The 16,950-nt window shown below is 45.7% G+C and overlaps 1 protein-coding gene across 3 annotated transcripts in view; it reads right to left on the reverse strand.

Annotated features, from left to right (window-relative positions):
- The window catches only part of BLTP3A (bridge-like lipid transfer protein family member 3A), a 286,049-nt gene that overhangs the window by 30,141 nt on the left and 238,958 nt on the right, over positions 1-16,950 (reverse strand). For 2 of the 3 annotated variants that reach the window (XM_069238827.1, XM_069238825.1), the window contains exons 18-19: positions 14,215-14,486; positions 13,988-14,096 (exon numbers count right to left, since the gene is read on the reverse strand). In XM_069238827.1, the coding sequence (XP_069094928.1) occupies positions 13,988-14,096; positions 14,215-14,486 (381 nt within the window). The remainder of the gene's footprint in view (positions 1-13,987; positions 14,097-14,214; positions 14,487-16,950) is intronic. The other variant, XM_069238826.1, reaches the window with a different exon arrangement.

A 16,950-nucleotide genomic window follows, 5' to 3' on the forward strand; every position in this document is an offset into this window, starting at 1 on the left:
TCTATGAGGAGGGCGTGCAGTCTGTCGCTCGCAGCTGGAAATTTTGACACTGATAATGAGTCACAGGAAACAGATGATGCCTGTGTCAGCAGGTACTCGAGTGTGTGAACTGCAATCAGGTAAGAGTGTTGTGAGCTGCAGAGAGGCACTTGCCATGAGGTGGTACGTTCTGAGAAGGGATGCAGCTGTGTGGAGTTCAATGACTGAGCCTGGAGGTGTGCTTACCTTTGAGGTCATGAAGGAGATCCACCCTCAGTGCTATCAGGACTTACACCCAGGCTCTGGAATGCTATGCCTCTAGATATCTGCTCCATATACCACTTTACTGCCTTTTAACACACTACACAACCAGTTCTTTGCACTCTTTCAACAATATGGTCCCCTCTCTTTTCTCCTAGCATGGTTCTGTCCTCTTTGGGACGTCTGTCCTCCAACCACTTTTCAGAGTGTCTTTTATATGTTCTTAGCTCCAAGGCACCCCGTGTACGTTTGTTCAATAAATAATAGTAATATAACAGCAAGAGAATTGTGTATACAGTGCTAGTTAGCATTACCAGAAAATGAGAAGGCTTAATGGGTGGGAGTTAGTGATGCTGGGGAAAGGGATGCAGACTGTATTTACCCATCTGTGTGCTGGACTAGACTCTGCTTTAAGAGAGTATAGAAAGATAAATTATCGACATTCGATAGCGGCGAACCCCCTTCTGCCTAACTGTATGATATGCAGTGGAGGGAGTGGAGGGTATCTTGGCGGGCAAAGGTTTGAGTTCTGGGCCATCTCGTGAGCCAACATTTTAGTCATCCCAGCAGTCGTTCCCAGTTAGTTGATAAAGAAAGTCTCTCCCCATAAGGGATACATGGGTCAGAGAAAGAGTGTGCTCATCCCTCTAGAGACGACAGAGGAGGTGGGGAATATGACCATGGTGGAGGATGAAGTAAATGACTGGAAAGAGGAGGGACTGGAGGAGGGCTTGTAGCCTTGTCCTGAGGCATGACGAAAGCCAGTTCTTCCTCAAAGGTGAGGGATGGAGGCAGCGCGGTTGACAGTTCCCGGGGAGTAACTTTGCCAAAATCTTCCCAGACTCTGGGTGAATGAACAGTCACTTTTGGCTGGCATATAATCCCTCCTCTGGTCTCTCGAGGATGGGTGCCTCTGACTTCTCCAATTTCGGCGTCAGAGGCCTGGCCCTGGTTTCAGGTGCTGCTTCAGCATTGACTTTGGTCCCAAAGATAGAAAGTCAGTGGCTTTTGAGGATGACGGTGTCAAAGTATGTGGTTGTTAGACAGCTTTTGCTGGGAGCTTGCCCTGCTCTGAAGGCTTTTCTCAGTGTCAACTGGAGCCAAAAGACAGCACTGCAACAGGTGCTGAGGCTCAGGACTTAACTCCCTTGGGAGCTATGCTCTGCCTCAATGTAAATGTGTTTGAATGGGTGGAGCTTCGAGCTTTTGATCAGCACTGGGGTGATGCTCCCGACTCAGTATTTTCTTCATCCTCGGTGTTAACACTGAAGTATGTGGGCTGCGCTCAACCCACCACTGAGCACACCCGAAGGTCTTCCTGGGTCAGCAAACCAGATACAATATTATGCTTGTGTGATCGGCAAATCCTATGAAAAATATAGATGTTTTTTCATGCAGGATCTGCTCCTCCTTCCCTTTCCCCCACCACCTCCTCCCAGGAGTCGAGGGATGTTCCACTACTCCACTATATCCCCAAGTGATACTTTATTTATTTTTTAGCATTTAGGCTTCTGTGCCTGGTATACTGCAGTGGTGACTACAACATACATTTTCAGTTGATACCTTCCGATCAGATTGTTCAGATCTGAGGATCTTTCAAGGACCTGGAATTTCACATTGGACAGAGAGAAAAAGAATTCCCCAATTGAGTAGGATTTGTTTATTTTCCAAATGTGTATGCCAGTATCTCCGAGGGCCCTGCTTTGTCTTCTTTGATGAATATTGGGCTGTTTTCGGCAAAGATGTCAGGTGTCTTGGCAGATGACTGTTTCTGCATCTTTAGGTGTGCCCAGCCCCTTTACCTTCTGTATCTCAATGATCTCAATGTTTCTTATGAAGTGAAAGATAAGTCACCAGTTGACTTGTTGTAATCAGGTGAGAGAGAGGTTCCAGATGCCTTGCTGGTAAGCTCTAGGATGCTTACTGTACAAGTTACTTGCCTTCGGTAACAAAATATCTGGTAGAGACACATTCTAGTTGCAGATTCCTTACCTTAGAATTTTCCCCCCGGCGTCAGACTGGATCCGGAGATTTTTCTTCAAGCAATACCCGTGTGCGTCGGCAGGTGGCGCCGGTCGACTCTGCGGGCATCGTAGGCGTCGTGGTCACCGTGATGACGTCGGGAGTAGTATATAAACGCTGCCCTTGCGCAGAGACGTCAGTTCTTAAGTGTTCTTACAGAACTCGAAAATGACTCAACAAGGCCTTGGCCCATAGAAGTCAAATATGTGAAAGAAAATGGGAAGGCTGTAAGGGAATCAATGGCCTTAACTGGCTTCCTGTGTTTGGCCTACATGTTTGACACCCCTCCCTGTGGCATTGTCCGGATCGTCAATCTCACTCCATGAGACCACTCCTTTATATGAGTGCCCAGTGCATACCAATCACGCACTCGGCATGTCAAAATGAAAATTGTACACCTAATTGGTGTTAGTTCCACTGTGTATATAGGAACACTTGACTGTGCTCCGTAAGTCCATGGACACAAGGTAAGCATTTAATCAGACAGTCGTCAAGATCCCAGCCTGACTCATGCACATATTAAACGGTCATCTGTGCCTGCATGTAGAGTTATGGACCTGCACTTGGATTTGATCTGTTGCACTTGGTCAAATAGTCGGGAAACCACGAACAATGCTTGTTCTCCGATCATTGGTATTGAGAATAAAGAAAAGTCAGGCCTGAAAAAGCCATGGAGAATGCGTAAAATCAAAGCTGTTGGTAAACATGTCTGAAACCGATGGCAGAAAAAAACAAGCATTTGCAATGAAATAGGTCCTGCATTTGCTTGTGGTAGAGCTATTGGCATTGTAAATTCATAACTGGACTTTTCTTCCCACATAAACTGGTCAACTCTGCCTCATAATTACCCTTTTTCCTCCCATATAGTTCCAGTGGTCCTGCATATATCGGAATCACTTCCATCTACCTTCTTCCTCTTTCTGCAGCAAAAAATGAAAATGCTGCCATTTAGCCTCCTAATTTAAATCTACCATGCTAATTCCAATAGAATACCACTTTCACTACTCCACCATCAGAGTTGCTGGCTGGCTAACACAATTCCCCCAAAAAACGCCCAAGGCAGCCACAGAGGAGGAATAAATTAGAAGGGTCATTCAAAAATATCAAGAGTGTTCAAACAGTCATAGTGTAGTAAGGGTGTTAAATTGGCCTGAATTATGGTCATAATTGTAATAAGGAGAGATTTTTAAACATAAACAATTATCATGTAACCTTTATCAGAATGAAAATGTCACTTACCCAGTGTACATCTGTTCGTGGCATCAGTCGCAGTAGATTCGCATGTTTTGCAATAGCTCGCCATCTGGTGTTGGGTCGGAGTGTTACAAGTTGTTTTTCTTCAAAGAAGTCTTTCGAGTCACGGGACCGAGTGACTCCTCCTTTTGTCTCCATTGCGCATGGGCGTCGACTCCATCTTCGATTGTTTTTCCCCGCAGAGGGTGAGGTAGGAGTTGAATTGTAGTAATAGTGCCCATGCAATGGAGTGACTAAGTATGCACCTATTTAAGGTTGAGATGATACATATACAAATAGTTGAAGGTAACTTCCAAACTGCTACAGGCTCCCGGGGAGGCGGGTGGGCACATGCAAATCTACTGCGACTGATGCCACGAACAGATGTACACTGGGTAAGTGACATTTTCAGTTCGATGGCATCTGTCGCTGTAGATACGCATGTTTTGCATAGACTAGTAAGCAGTTATCTCCCCAAAAGCGGTGGATCAGCCTGTAGGAGTGGAAGTAGTCTGAAATGTTCTTAATACGGCTTGACCTACTGTGGCTTGTTGTGCGGATAACACGTCTACACAGTAGTGCTTGGTGAATGTGTGAGGCGTAGACCATGTGGCTGCCTTACATATTTCTTGCATTGGGATGTTTCCTAGAAAGGCCATGGTAGCACCTTTCTTTCTGGTTGAGTGTGCCCTTGGTGTAATGGGCAGCTGTCGTTTAGCTTTAAGGTAGCAGATTTGGATGCATTTAACTATCCATCTGGCTATACCTTGTTTTGATATTGGGTTTCCTGCATGAGGTTTTTGAAATGCAATAAATAGTTGTTTAGCCTTTCTGATGTTCTTTGTTCTGTCAATGTAATACATCAATGCTCTTTTGACATCTAATGTATGTAGTGCCCTTTCAGCTACGGTATCTGGCTGTGGAAAGAACACTGGAAGTTCCACTGTTTGATTTAGATGGAACGGTGAAATAACCTTTGGCAAAAATTTAGGACTGGTCCTTAGGACGACCTTATTCTTGTGTAGTTGTATAAAAGGTTCCTGTATTGTAAACGCCTGAATCTCGCTTACTCTTCTTAGGGAAGTAATGGCGATGAGAAATGCCACCTTCCAGGTTAGGAACTGTATTTCGCAGGAGTGCATGGGTTCAAAAGGTGGACCCATAAGTCTAGTTAGGACAACATTTAGGTTCCATGAAGGAACAGGTGGTGTTCTTGGTGGTATAATTCTCCTAAGGCCCTCCATGAATGCTTTAATGACTGGTATCTTATATAGGGAAGTTGAATAGGTAGTCTGCAGGTATGCAGATATTGCTGCAAGGTGTATTTTAATGGAAGAGAAAGCCAGGTTAGATTTTTGTAAGTGAAGCAAGTAACCCACTACATGTTCTGGAGTTGTGTGTAATGGTTGTATTTGATTAATATGGCAGTAGCAAACAAACCTCTTCCATTTACTTGCATAGCAGTGCCTGGTGGATGGCCTTCTGGCTTGCTTTATGACTTCCATACATTCTTGGGTAAGTTGTAAGTGCCCGAATTCTAGGATTTCAGGAGCCAGATTGCTAGATTCAGCGATGCTGGATCTGGGTGTCTGATCTTTTGGTTGTGTTGTGTCAACAGATCTGGCCTGTTGGGCAATTTGATGCAGGGTACTACTGATAGGTCTAGCAGCGTTGTGTACCAGGGTTGCCTTGCCCAAGTTGGTGCTATTAATATGAGTTTGAGTTTGTTTTGACTGAGTTTGTTTACCAGGTAAGGAAGGAGAGGGAGAGGAGGAAAAGCGTAAGCAAATATCCCTGAGCAGTTCATCCATAGGGCATTGCCTTGGGACTGTTTGTGTGGGTATCTGGATGCGAAGTTTTGGCATTTTGCGTTCTCCTTTGTCGCAAACAAGTCTATCTGAGGTGTTCCCCAGAGTTTGAAATAAGTGTTCAGAATTTGGGGGTGAATTTCCCATTCGTGGACCTGTTGGTGATCTCGAGAGAGATTGTCTGCGAGTTGATTTTGGATCCCTGGTATAAATTGTGCTAATAGGCGAATTTGGTTGTGAATTGCCCAACGCCAAATCTTTTGTGCTAGCAGGCTTAACTGCGTGGAGTGCGTCCCCCCTTGCTTGTTTAGATAATACATTGTTGTCATGTTGTCTGTTTTGACGAGAATGTATTTGTGAACTATTATTGGTTGGAAAGCTTTTAGTGCTTGAAAAACTGCTAGAAGTTCTAGGTGATTTATATGCAGTTTTGTTTGATGTACGTTCCATTGTCCTTGTATGCTGTGTTGATCGAGGTGTGCTCCCCACCCTGTCATGGAAGCATCTGTTGTTATTACGTATTGTGGCACTGGGTCTTGGAAAGGCCGCCCTTTGTTTAAATTTATGTTGTTCCACCACAGAAGCGAGAGGTAAGTTTGGCGGTCTATTAACACCAGATCTAGAAGATGACCCTGTGCTTGAGACCACTGTGATGCTAGGCACTGTTGTAAGGGCCTCATGTGCAGTGTTGCGTTTGGGACAATGGCTATGCATGAAGACATCATGCCTAGGAGTTGTAATACCATCTTTGCTTGTATCCTTTGTGTTGGATACATGCGTTGTATGATGGTGTTGAAATTTTGAATTCTTTGTGGACTTGGAGTGGCTACTCCTTTTGATGTGTCTATTATGGCTCCTAGGTATTGTTGTACCTTGCGCGGCAGAATGTTGGATTTTGTGAAGTTGACGGTGAACCCTAGTTTGAAGAGGGTTTGTATGATATGATTTGTGTGATTTGAGCACTCTATTAACGAATGGGCCTTGATTAGCCAGTCGTCTAGATATGGGAACACATGTATTTGCTGCCTTCTTATGTGTGCAGCGACTACCGCTAGACATTTGGTAAAGACTCTTGGTGCGGTTGTTAATCCGAAAGGCAGTACCTTGAATTGGTAATGTATTCCTTTGAATACAAACCTTAGGTATTTCCTGTGCGATGGGTGTATTGGTATATGGAAATAAGCATCCTTGAGGTCTAAAGTTGCCATGTAGTCGTGTAGTTTTAGCAATGGTAATACTTCTTGTAGTGTGACCATGTGAAAGTGGTCTGATTTGATGAAAGTGTTCACTACTCTGAGGTCTAGGATTGGTCTCAGCGTTTTGTCCTTCTTTGGTATCAGAAAGTACAGTGAGTAAACTCCTGTGTTTATTTGTGTGTTTGGCACTAATTCGATTGCATTCTTTTGCAATAGTGCCTGCACTTCTATCTCCAGGAGATTGGAATGATGTTTTGTCAAATTTTGTGCTTTTGGTGGTATGTTTGGAGGGAATTGTAGAAATTCTATGCAATAACCATGTTGGATAATTGCTAGAACCCAAGTGTCTGTAGTGATTTTCTCCCATGCTTTGTAATAATGACTTATTCTTCCCCCCACTGGTGTTGTGTGGAGGGGGTGAGTGACATGTGAGTCACTGTTTAGTAGTAGGGGTTTTGGGGCTCTGAAATCTTCCTCTATTCCTAGGGAATTGCCCTCCTCTATATTGTCCCCGAAAACCTCCTCTATACTGTCCCTGGTAACTGGACGGTGTTGCTTGTGAGGTGCTGGCTTGTGTGCTCTGACCCCGAAACCCCCCTATAAAGGGTGTTTTACGGAATGTGCTGTAATTCCCTCTGCTCTGCGGGGAGTAGAGTGCGCCCATGGCTTTGGCAGTGTCCGTGTCTTTTTTGAGTTTCTCAATCGCTGTGTCCACTTCTGGACCGAACAGTTCTTTTTCGTTAAAAGGCATATTGAGAACTGCTTGTTGAATCTCTGGTTTAAATCCAGACGTTCGGAGCCATGCATGCCTTCTGATAGTTACAGATGTATTAATTGTCCGTGCAGCTGTATCTGCAGCGTCCATGGAGGAGCGGATCTGGTTGTTGGAAATGGTCTGTCCCTCCTCAACCACTTGTTTTGCCCTATTTTGTAAGTCCTTGGGCAGATGTTAAATGAGATGTTGCATCTCATCCCAATGGGCTCTGTCATAGCGCGCAAGTAGTACCTGGGAGTTCGCGATGCGCCACTGGTTTGCAGCTTGTGCTGCGACTCTCTTACCAGCTGCATCGAACTTGCGGCTTTCTTTATCTGGGGGTGGTGCATCTCCAGATGTGTGGGAGTTGGCCCTTTTCCTAGCTGCTCCTACAACGACAGAGTCTGGTGGCAGCTGTGTAGTGATGAAAACCGGGTCTGTAGGAGGCGCCTTATACTTTTTTTCCACCCTTGGTGTGATTGCCCTACTTTTGACCGGCTCCTTAAAGATTTCTTTTGCGTGCCGGAGCATACCAGGGAGCATAGGCAGGCTTTGGTATGAGCTGTGGGTGGAGGAGAGTGTGTTGAATAAAAAATCATCCTCGACCTGTTCTGAGTGGAGGCTTACATTGTGAAATTGTGCTGCTCTAGCCACCACTTGAGAATACGCGGTGCTGTCCTCTGGTGGAGATGGCTTCGTAGGGTATGCCTCCGGACTGTTATCTGACACTGGGGCGTCGTATAGGTCCCATGCGTCTTGATCTTGGTCACCCTGGCTCATGGTGGTGTGAGCTGGGGAGTGTGATGGAGTTTGTGCTGGTGAGACGTTAATCACGGGCGGAGGAGAGGGTGGTGGGGTAACTCTTTTCACCACTTTTGGTTGTGGTGTCTGTTCAGTTTGGAACGCCAACCTTCTCTTTCTTCTAATAGGGGGAAGGGTGCTTATTTTTCCTGTCCCCTGCTGTATGAAAATACGCTTTTGCGTATGGTCCACATCAGTTGATTGTAGCTCTTCCTCAAACCTATGCTTTTGCATTTGGGAGGTTAGCGAGTGCTCTTCTGTATAAGAGCCTGAAGCTGGGTCGGTTGCAGTTTGTTTCGGGACCGAAACCCTGTCTGCGTCCTTTTTCGGCTCCGAGGTGACTTTTTTCATTTTCGGGGCCGAAACCTGTCGGCGCCGATCTTCTTCGGGGCCGCTGTCTCGGCGTCGAGCCGTGTCTACACCGGCATCTCGGTGTCGATGCGTGTCTCCAGCACTTTCTCGGTCCCGAGAAGGCTGCGTGCCGGTGTCTCGACCGGAGTCGGACGATCTCGGCACTGTTTGGGCCTTTTTCGGTGCCGACGGTCGGTCACCGAATTTATGGGTGGAGCCATGGCCTGGTGGCAGTGGCGTCCCCTGGGCCTTGTAAATCTTCCTCTGAGTGGTTTTCGACGTCTTACTCACGGTTTGTGTATCGTAGAATCCTTCGGAGTCTGAGTCTTGGATCGAGAAGGTACCTTCCTCTTCTTGTTCCTCGAACTCTCGGTGCGCTGTCGGCGCGGACGCCATCTGAAGTCTTCTGGCTCGACGGTCTCGGAGTGTTTTTCGGGACCGGAACGCACGACAGGCCTCGCAGGTGTCTTCACTGTGCTCAGGTGACAGGCACAGGTTACAGACCAAGTGTTGGTCTGTATAGGGGTATTTATTGTGGCATTTGGGGCAGAAACGGAACGGGGTCCGTTCCATTGGCGTTCTTCAGCACGCGGTCGGGCCGACCAGGCCCCGACGGGGGATCGAAAAAACTACCCCCGAAGGGCACCGGAGCTCTTCGATCCTTCGACGCGGTGTTAATCTAACTACGCCGATCCCGAACGCAACAATACCGACGAAAATCTTCCGAAATTAGCTATCTTTCCGTTCCGAAACTCGGAGCGACAGGAACACGTCCGAACCCGATGGCGGAAAAAAAACAATCGAAGATGGAGTCGACGCCCATGCGCAATGGAGACAAAAGGAGGAGTCACTCGGTCCCGTGACTCGAAAGACTTCTTCGAAGAAAAACAACTTGTAACACTCCGGCCCAACACCAGATGGCGAGCTATTGCAAAACATGCGTATCTACAGCGACAGATGCCATCGAACATATACTTTTGGCATTAGACTGTAATGCTCAAAACAGCCCCTAGAGGACACCATAACAAAAATATAATTTGTAACAAACGTGGTCATGTAACCATATTGTTAAACCCCTAGAGAGCACAACCTCATGAAAAAAACAGGAGACATTAATGCAGTCTAGCCATATACTTACACCCTAGAGAGCATTTTTAAAACTAGCAGGGCTACTGCAATGATATTATAAAGAAGGCCTTTACAACAAAACCTACTACAGCTGTAAAACAAAAGTTCTAGCCATCAGGAAGCTTAAAAGACACTGAATGGGGGGAGGGGCTATTATTTTGGAGTCCCCACTAACATACTGTGGGGACCCAGAGATGATGTAGGACCGCAAGATCACATTGTGGTCAATGTTTTGAAGGTGGTCCCATTGCCCTAGGATCACCACAGGCTGAGTTATGAGCAAAAATGTTTTGTAAAAGTAATGCCCTGCAAAGCATTATGGGCACGTTTCCGTTCACTGAATGTTTTAATATGTTGATATGACTGTAATGCTTAGAACAGCCCCTAGAGGACAAAACAATGAAAATAGCCTTTTTAAGAAGCAGTCATGCAATTATATAGTTAGTCCCTAGAGGGCATAACCACACTAAAAGAAAATGACAATAAATAATGCAGAGTAACAATATATTTAGCCCCTAGAGGGTATAGTGAATTACATATTTTTAGGGGTAGCAGGCCTATAGCAATGAAATTACAAACAAGGCCCTTAAAACCCAAGCTACTGCCAGCTATAAAACAAAAGTTCTAGCCATGAGAATGCTTAAATAAGACATTGAATGGTGGGAGGCGTTATAATTTTGAGGCCCCAAATAACCTAGTGTGGGGACCCAGAGATGACCTAGACGAAAGTGAGTGTCGCGCTGAACATTCTGGTGGTGGTCCCATAGTCCTAGGACCACCACATGGTGAGTTGTGGGCAAAAATGTTTTGTGAAAGTAATGCTCTGCAAAATATTATGGGGCAAGTTTCCTGAGTGCAGTGAATATTGAAGTATCAGCTCTACTGTCGTGCCAGGAGAGACGCTTTCACTTTGAGGATTTCCGTTTTATGTAAAACATTTACCAATTTCAAGTGTTTTGAGGGGAGAGCTACAAGAAATTACAATGACTAGGCAACTGAGAAGAATGTGACCAGCGCTTCAATGCCGCTGGATCGAGTTCATACTGTTGTGCCTGTTCGTGCCATAGTCGCCATGCAGCACGAAGGGGAGAGACAAAAAAACATAGTTTGCCCACACTGAATTATATCGCCAATCATGCAATTATCCATGTAACAGGGGCAGTCTGCAAGGTGTAGCAAAAATAGCCTCAAGGCGGGACAAATGTAAAGCATTAACCAATAACATCAAGAGATTTTTGAAAGGCACGCCCACAAACCAGTGAAAGTGATGGTTATGGTTAAAAGGCCACAATACTTACAACAGGTCAAAGAGATTGCGCACTCAACCTAAAAACAAGTCCGTGCCCATGAGCATTGTGAACTAAGAGAGAAGTCACACAGAATCGCCTTGATAAGAGCCTTCCTCAAGGAAAAACAAGTTGTAATGCCTGAGCCCAACACTAGATGGCAGACGTAGGCAAAGGATGTCCATCTATATGCTAAGAATCCAGAGTTAACAAGTACCTTTGCCTTCTCCATCACTGGATCTCCACTGATATAATTGAACATAAATTAAAAAGCCAAGTTCCAATCTCAAGAGTGAGAAATATTTTAGAAGGAAAGCAAAGAAAAGAGAAGACAACAAACTGTACTTGACACTTTATCAACGCAACCTATACAGGGATGCTTGGTCAGCTTTGGCATCCATTCTAGGCCAGGGTCTATGCAGCACAGGTTTGTTAATACACACACCAATATCAAAGGTAGCAATTGTTACCACAAGTATTTTGAGGGAATGAATTCCAGGATTTCCCAGCAATTATTTATTTGCCTTTTCATACATAGCACATTTCTCATACTACTTTTTGCTTAGAGGATCACCTTCCAGTACAGATGTGACCATGATTAACAACGCATTTAATTGTTGTGTCTTTAATTTTTTTATAGACAATATTTTAAGGTTCTATGTACATCTAGCATGTGCAGGGATGTTTCCACCTGTGAGGACAGATAAGTTAGAGCAAAGGGAGTGCTATGATCTCGTTCATGTAGATGCCTGATGTGACTTCTGGAAGGGAAGAAGGATGTGTCCTTCAGGCTACTTTGGTCCAGGCAGTGTGTGGCTTATTGGACTACAAAGCCTGTAATATCACACACTATGCAGTTCAACGTAATAACTATCAGGAAAGCAAATTCCAAAGACATGCTGGACTGTGGCCTTGAGCTAGGCTCAAAAGCAGGACAAATTAAGTTGGACAGGATGATGCTCTGTTTACACGAAGAGAACTGGTCTCTTATGAGAGTATCTCACATTCTGAAACCCTTAAAAAAAAAGTACCAATGACGCCAGGGTATGCCACAACAGTTACAAAGGGAAGAGGAAAGGAGGAGATCCCTAATAAAGGGCTTGAAAATCCTCCAAACATGTATCTTCTAATCAGGAAAGAGCCTCTACACTTACACCTAGAGAGGTATGGCTTTTCTTCCGAGTACCAATCGGAGCACAAAATTCCTAAGTGCAGGTGGTTCTGTCCTTTAATCTCCGTAATCTAAAAAAGGTGAGGCTCGGAACTCAGGAGACTGGATGCCCATTCTAAAGCTTAAGAGATGTGCCCCAGAAACAACAGTATTGTTAGTGGAACTGTTTAGCTGGGGAATACAGGCCCAACAAATGTGCAATAGCATGGCCTTCTCACCAAATCTCGGTCGCTGCTGAAGAACATGTCCATAGGGGAGCTTAAACATCTTTGGAGAAGCAGGTGGTATGCAAAAACGCATGTTTAATGAATGAGATCGCCAGAGCCATGGATCGAGCCATTGTGTAAGATGAACTCGGGCCACATTCAAGAATATGTTTGGAGGCACTGAAACTGCTAACAAATCAGGGAAGGGCTTGTTCATGTGACCAGGTAGACTAATTACAGCCATCCTTGCCAAATCCTACAATGCATGAACATGCCGCTGAAGAAGGCATGTGTTGTAAGCCGTGCGCAGGGCTAAGATGAAGAGCTCCTACATCCAAGCTAATCGGTCCAAGCTTGTGGTTCCGCAAGGTGCTCGTACATAAAGTAGGCTGGAACATTTCCTCTCTCTCTCTCTACTCAACTTATGTGCTGTTTTCAAGGGATGAGAAGCCTGAAGATCGTCTTAGAGATTGTATTATGAGTGGCGCTGAAAGTAAACTGGTCAGCATCTTAAGAACCAATAACTTCTTCGGGTGCAGCTCAGAGGGTGTAAATTGTTGGGGGTGGAGTTTTAGGTGCGTCAAGGCAGGGCATGCCAGACTCAGTGAACTGTGGGATCAGGCCAACTGTTAAACATTGGACCAAGAGGACTTAAGGGCAATCTTGAATATAGCAAACATCACACCTTGAAAAGACGTAACCTAGGAGGGGTTGGGAGTTGGAGGGGGAAATTCTGTTGCAGGTTCTTTTGGAGGACTGGGATGCGGTCTGTGGACAAGGACAAGACAGGTGTTTTGTTAGGGCACTGCAAAGTATCTGAATAGACCTAGGAGTGGCACCACTTCCACGAGGAAGAACAGGTATTTCTTTCTTTTACTGTGGTATTTTTTAGGTGGGGGGGGGGGGGGGTCTCTTGGAGACAGCTCCATGTCAGGCGACTTACCTGAAAGAGGGGAAAAAGGATGTCAATACACACCCTTGCAAATAACAACTTGACCGTATGTCCTTCGGTGCATGGAAGTGCAGGAGTTGTAGACTGTGGGGTCATAGTTGGGCCTCAATTACTACATGCAGATGCCGTAGAGATCTGACAATGACATCATCTTTAGACATCACCAACAAGGTTTGACCTCAGGCCCTAGGAGGTGACACCTGACATAGTCACTATCAATTGCGGAGGAATTTTATTGGTAAATATCGAAGAAGACCTCCAGGCACGTGTTGGTAAAGGGTGGGAAATGAAGAACTAATGATAATTTGCCAGACTGCACCATATATATTCAATTTTGTTACATTCTAGGTGGGTGGAACTACAACTCCAGAAGCTCACTTTGCAATGCTGGAAGAAAATATTTTCTGGATCCAGTGTGGTAACTGGAAGATATTCAAGCGCTGAGGATGTGTGGGAAAAAATAACCATCACAAGTTTTAATTTTGAATAGGGTGCATTTGTCACTGTAGAGGGGAGGAGTTATTTCTGCAACAGGCGTCCAGTGGCACTAGCAACCAAAAAACATGTTGCAAGCTGACATACAATTGGCATCAACCGTGATATACAGGTCTGTCCTCTATAACAGAGAGAGCTGTGCTAAAGAGAGGTAGAAAGAAAGTTAGACGCACAAGCAGTCCTAAATCTATAGAATGTGCTGCAGAATACTGGACAGAGATCTGTAGGGAATTGTGTAGAAGTGCTGAATGTAGAGCATATGTTGGCTTCTGTGTGGCCTAAACAGATTATGGCTGGTGTGTGGACTGTTCTGAATGGCTCTGGGTTTTTATCTCTTAACTCACCTGTTATGTAGAAGACACCATCATCTTTGCGCACAACCGATATGTGATCTACTGCCAGTGTAACCGGAATGGGCCCAGGAGAGGAGAGATAGATTCGTGGACCATCATCCTACACAGCAAACAAAACACAAAACACGAGTGCTGATACACTTAATTAACCCTTAAGGCAAGCCACCTCAAACAAGTTATGTAAAGACTGATGAGATGGTTTATAAAATCATCCTCACCTTTAAGGTTATCTGGGTGTCAACGATCTCTATTTTCATTGGGATTACATCTGGGGGCAGCTCATCTTCTAGAAATGGAGCCAGGTGTGTGAGTGATGAGATCATGAGCTCAGCACTATAGCGCCTGATCTGAAAGTGTAGAAATCCATTCAGTGCCGCAAGAGTGGACAGTCGAGCAGCACCAGGTCCTGCCTCAAATCGCAAGCAAACTGCAGGCTCTCTCTGACCAAGATCTCTAGATGGAGAAGATTTCTGTGAACTGGTGTCCCCTGCTGAATAGAATAGAAGCACTTCATTAGAAGGGGACAATCAGAAAACACACTTTATGCATCATACATTCTCTGCGAGTCCATACAACTCTCAGAATTGCAACACTTTACTATCTCTCTGCTACGGTCACAATTATTACTTCACCAAAAATTATCTCTTAACCACACAGGCCCTTAACCAACTCTCCAGCCATAGCTTCTCCCTCCTGTGCCTTCTTTAATCTATGGATGCTCAGACCCTCATGCCTACTCAGAAGTTCAGTGCAATCAGCTGAGGCGCTTAAAGTTTTGATTGATCGGCTGTTCTCATTCACTCATTTTCAGCTTCCTCAGCCCGCGTCATGCTGGCTGTTTTGGTACCCTCTTATTAACTAATAGTTCCCTTACCTCTTAATACCTTGCACTCTTCTGCCCCTTCCAACCTCACTCTATTAATCCATTAATTTCCCAGTAAACCTGACACCCCCCCCCCTGCCCCAACTGCTTTGCTCCATCATATCCTATGGCTGCTGCTTCCTTTGTATTTGCATGACTACCCTAACCTTGCTTGTGACTGCTCCATCCTTGATCCTAGTCAACCCATGGCTGCTGCTTATCCTCTTGCACAATGGAGGGTACACCTCACCTCTTGTACTACAACTTAATTACTTGCTTCGTGGCTGCCCTTCATCCTGTTGCTCCAAGAGTTCCTCCTCCCCTCTATACTTTGTCTGCACCACCTTACCCTGCCTCCACAGCTGCCACAACTCCTCTTGCCCTGGTAGCTACTTTGTCCCATTTTGTTGCTTCTTGTTCCCACAGTCTGTCTATCACCTTCTCTGAATTTGAGCTGTCACCACATAATAGGTTTGCATCTAGTCTATCCTCAAATGCTCTGCTTCAGCTCGCCCTCTTGGCCCAAAGGCAAGCCTCCACCACTCGCCCTACCTGATTTTCCAATGGAATCTTACTTTTTTGTATTCTCTATTTCCATTAGAGGCAATAAACCATACAACAGTCATAACAACTGTAGGGTATGGGGAGTGTGAGGAAGGGAGAATCCAGGGAAGGAGGGAGCCAAATAACTAAGGGAGGAAATGGACAAGAGGAGGGAAGACGTGGTTTGCCATGGTAAGGAAAGAGCATAAATTTATCATTGTTCAGTACGCACCTGACAATCAATCATCTTTGAAGTGGGCCATCAGTTAGGAATATGGAGTGTACCTGCAGGAGCGGTGATGGGACTGAAGCTAGGAGTGTGAAATCTAGCACACTAATCATGTGTGGCATGATTGAGGTCACAGGCACATAAGTGTAATGTACAGGGAGGCTCGTCATGGTGAGGTGGAGTCTCGCTCAAGTCTCCATGTTATCCATTGGAGGGACCGCGGGAGCAGAGTCATGCTGGTGGGGATTAGGGTGGGAGGGCGTGTTGGCAGGGGTGGAATTGCTGTTGCTTGAGAAATGAGAGGAATGGGTCATGTATGTTCTCTGGGCAGGAGTGCAAGGGCATTAATTTCCAGTAATGTGATAGCGGTTCTTGGCAATATGTTACGCCCTGTAGCCATGCCCTGACGGTCGCAGCGGAGCTTTGGCTCCAGGGCATAGCCACCCTCCGCTTGGACAGTAGCAGCAGCATTACAGTTAATCAGCAGTCGCCAGGTGGTACGTCCTGTACATAGCCCAACAGACCCACTAGACGGGTGCAGTGGGGCTGATGATGTGATCAACTGAATAGTTGAGAATACACCCTCCCAAAAGTTCTCAAATCTCGGACAGCACCACGCGAGATGGATAAATGAGGCCTGGGGTGTGGTGCATCTGAGGTAGCAGGAACAGCAACAATCTCCATCCTGAAGAGCTGTATGGGGGTGCAATAGAGTCAGTGAAGAAATCTGAAGTGTTACCAATGCACACGGCAAGACGGTTGTAAGTATGTGTTCCAGTGCAGGCAGTGGCCTGGGCGGGGCTGGGAATGGGTCATGCAAAGCTCTGCAGATAACTCGAAATTGGTAACAGAGGGCCCAATGGAATCTTATCTTTCCAGGGTTCAAATTATCTTATACTGGCTAATTGCATGGCCCTGTCTAGTCCAATCCATGAATTATGTCCTCTGTTCCCACTGAGCACCAGCCCCCTTTGCCCTCTGGCCACTTTGCCCCACTGACTCTTCATTCTTGTCCCATCTTTAGGCTACATTGTTTTTAGGTTTTCAAAATTTTCCCTACACTTTCATAGCCGGCTCAGGGACTACAAAGTACTGTCTTTATGCTTGTGCCAGTACTACTGATATGCCAAGACTTATACCTAGGGTTGGCACGTCATCTACGATAGCATGTGTGTGTCTGCTTGTGCTAACCTGTCATGCAATGCGGTGCTCCCCAGGCCGGTTGATTGTTTGCGGCCCCCATCTGCTGGGTCCATTGCTATCATGATACTGGGGTGGACCCTTTCTGAGCCGGGATCCTAGGTGAATCAGAGTGGAGAA

Source organism: Pleurodeles waltl, chromosome 6 (genome assembly GCF_031143425.1).
Source record: "Pleurodeles waltl isolate 20211129_DDA chromosome 6, aPleWal1.hap1.20221129, whole genome shotgun sequence".
NCBI lineage: Eukaryota > Metazoa > Chordata > Amphibia > Caudata > Salamandridae > Pleurodeles > Pleurodeles waltl.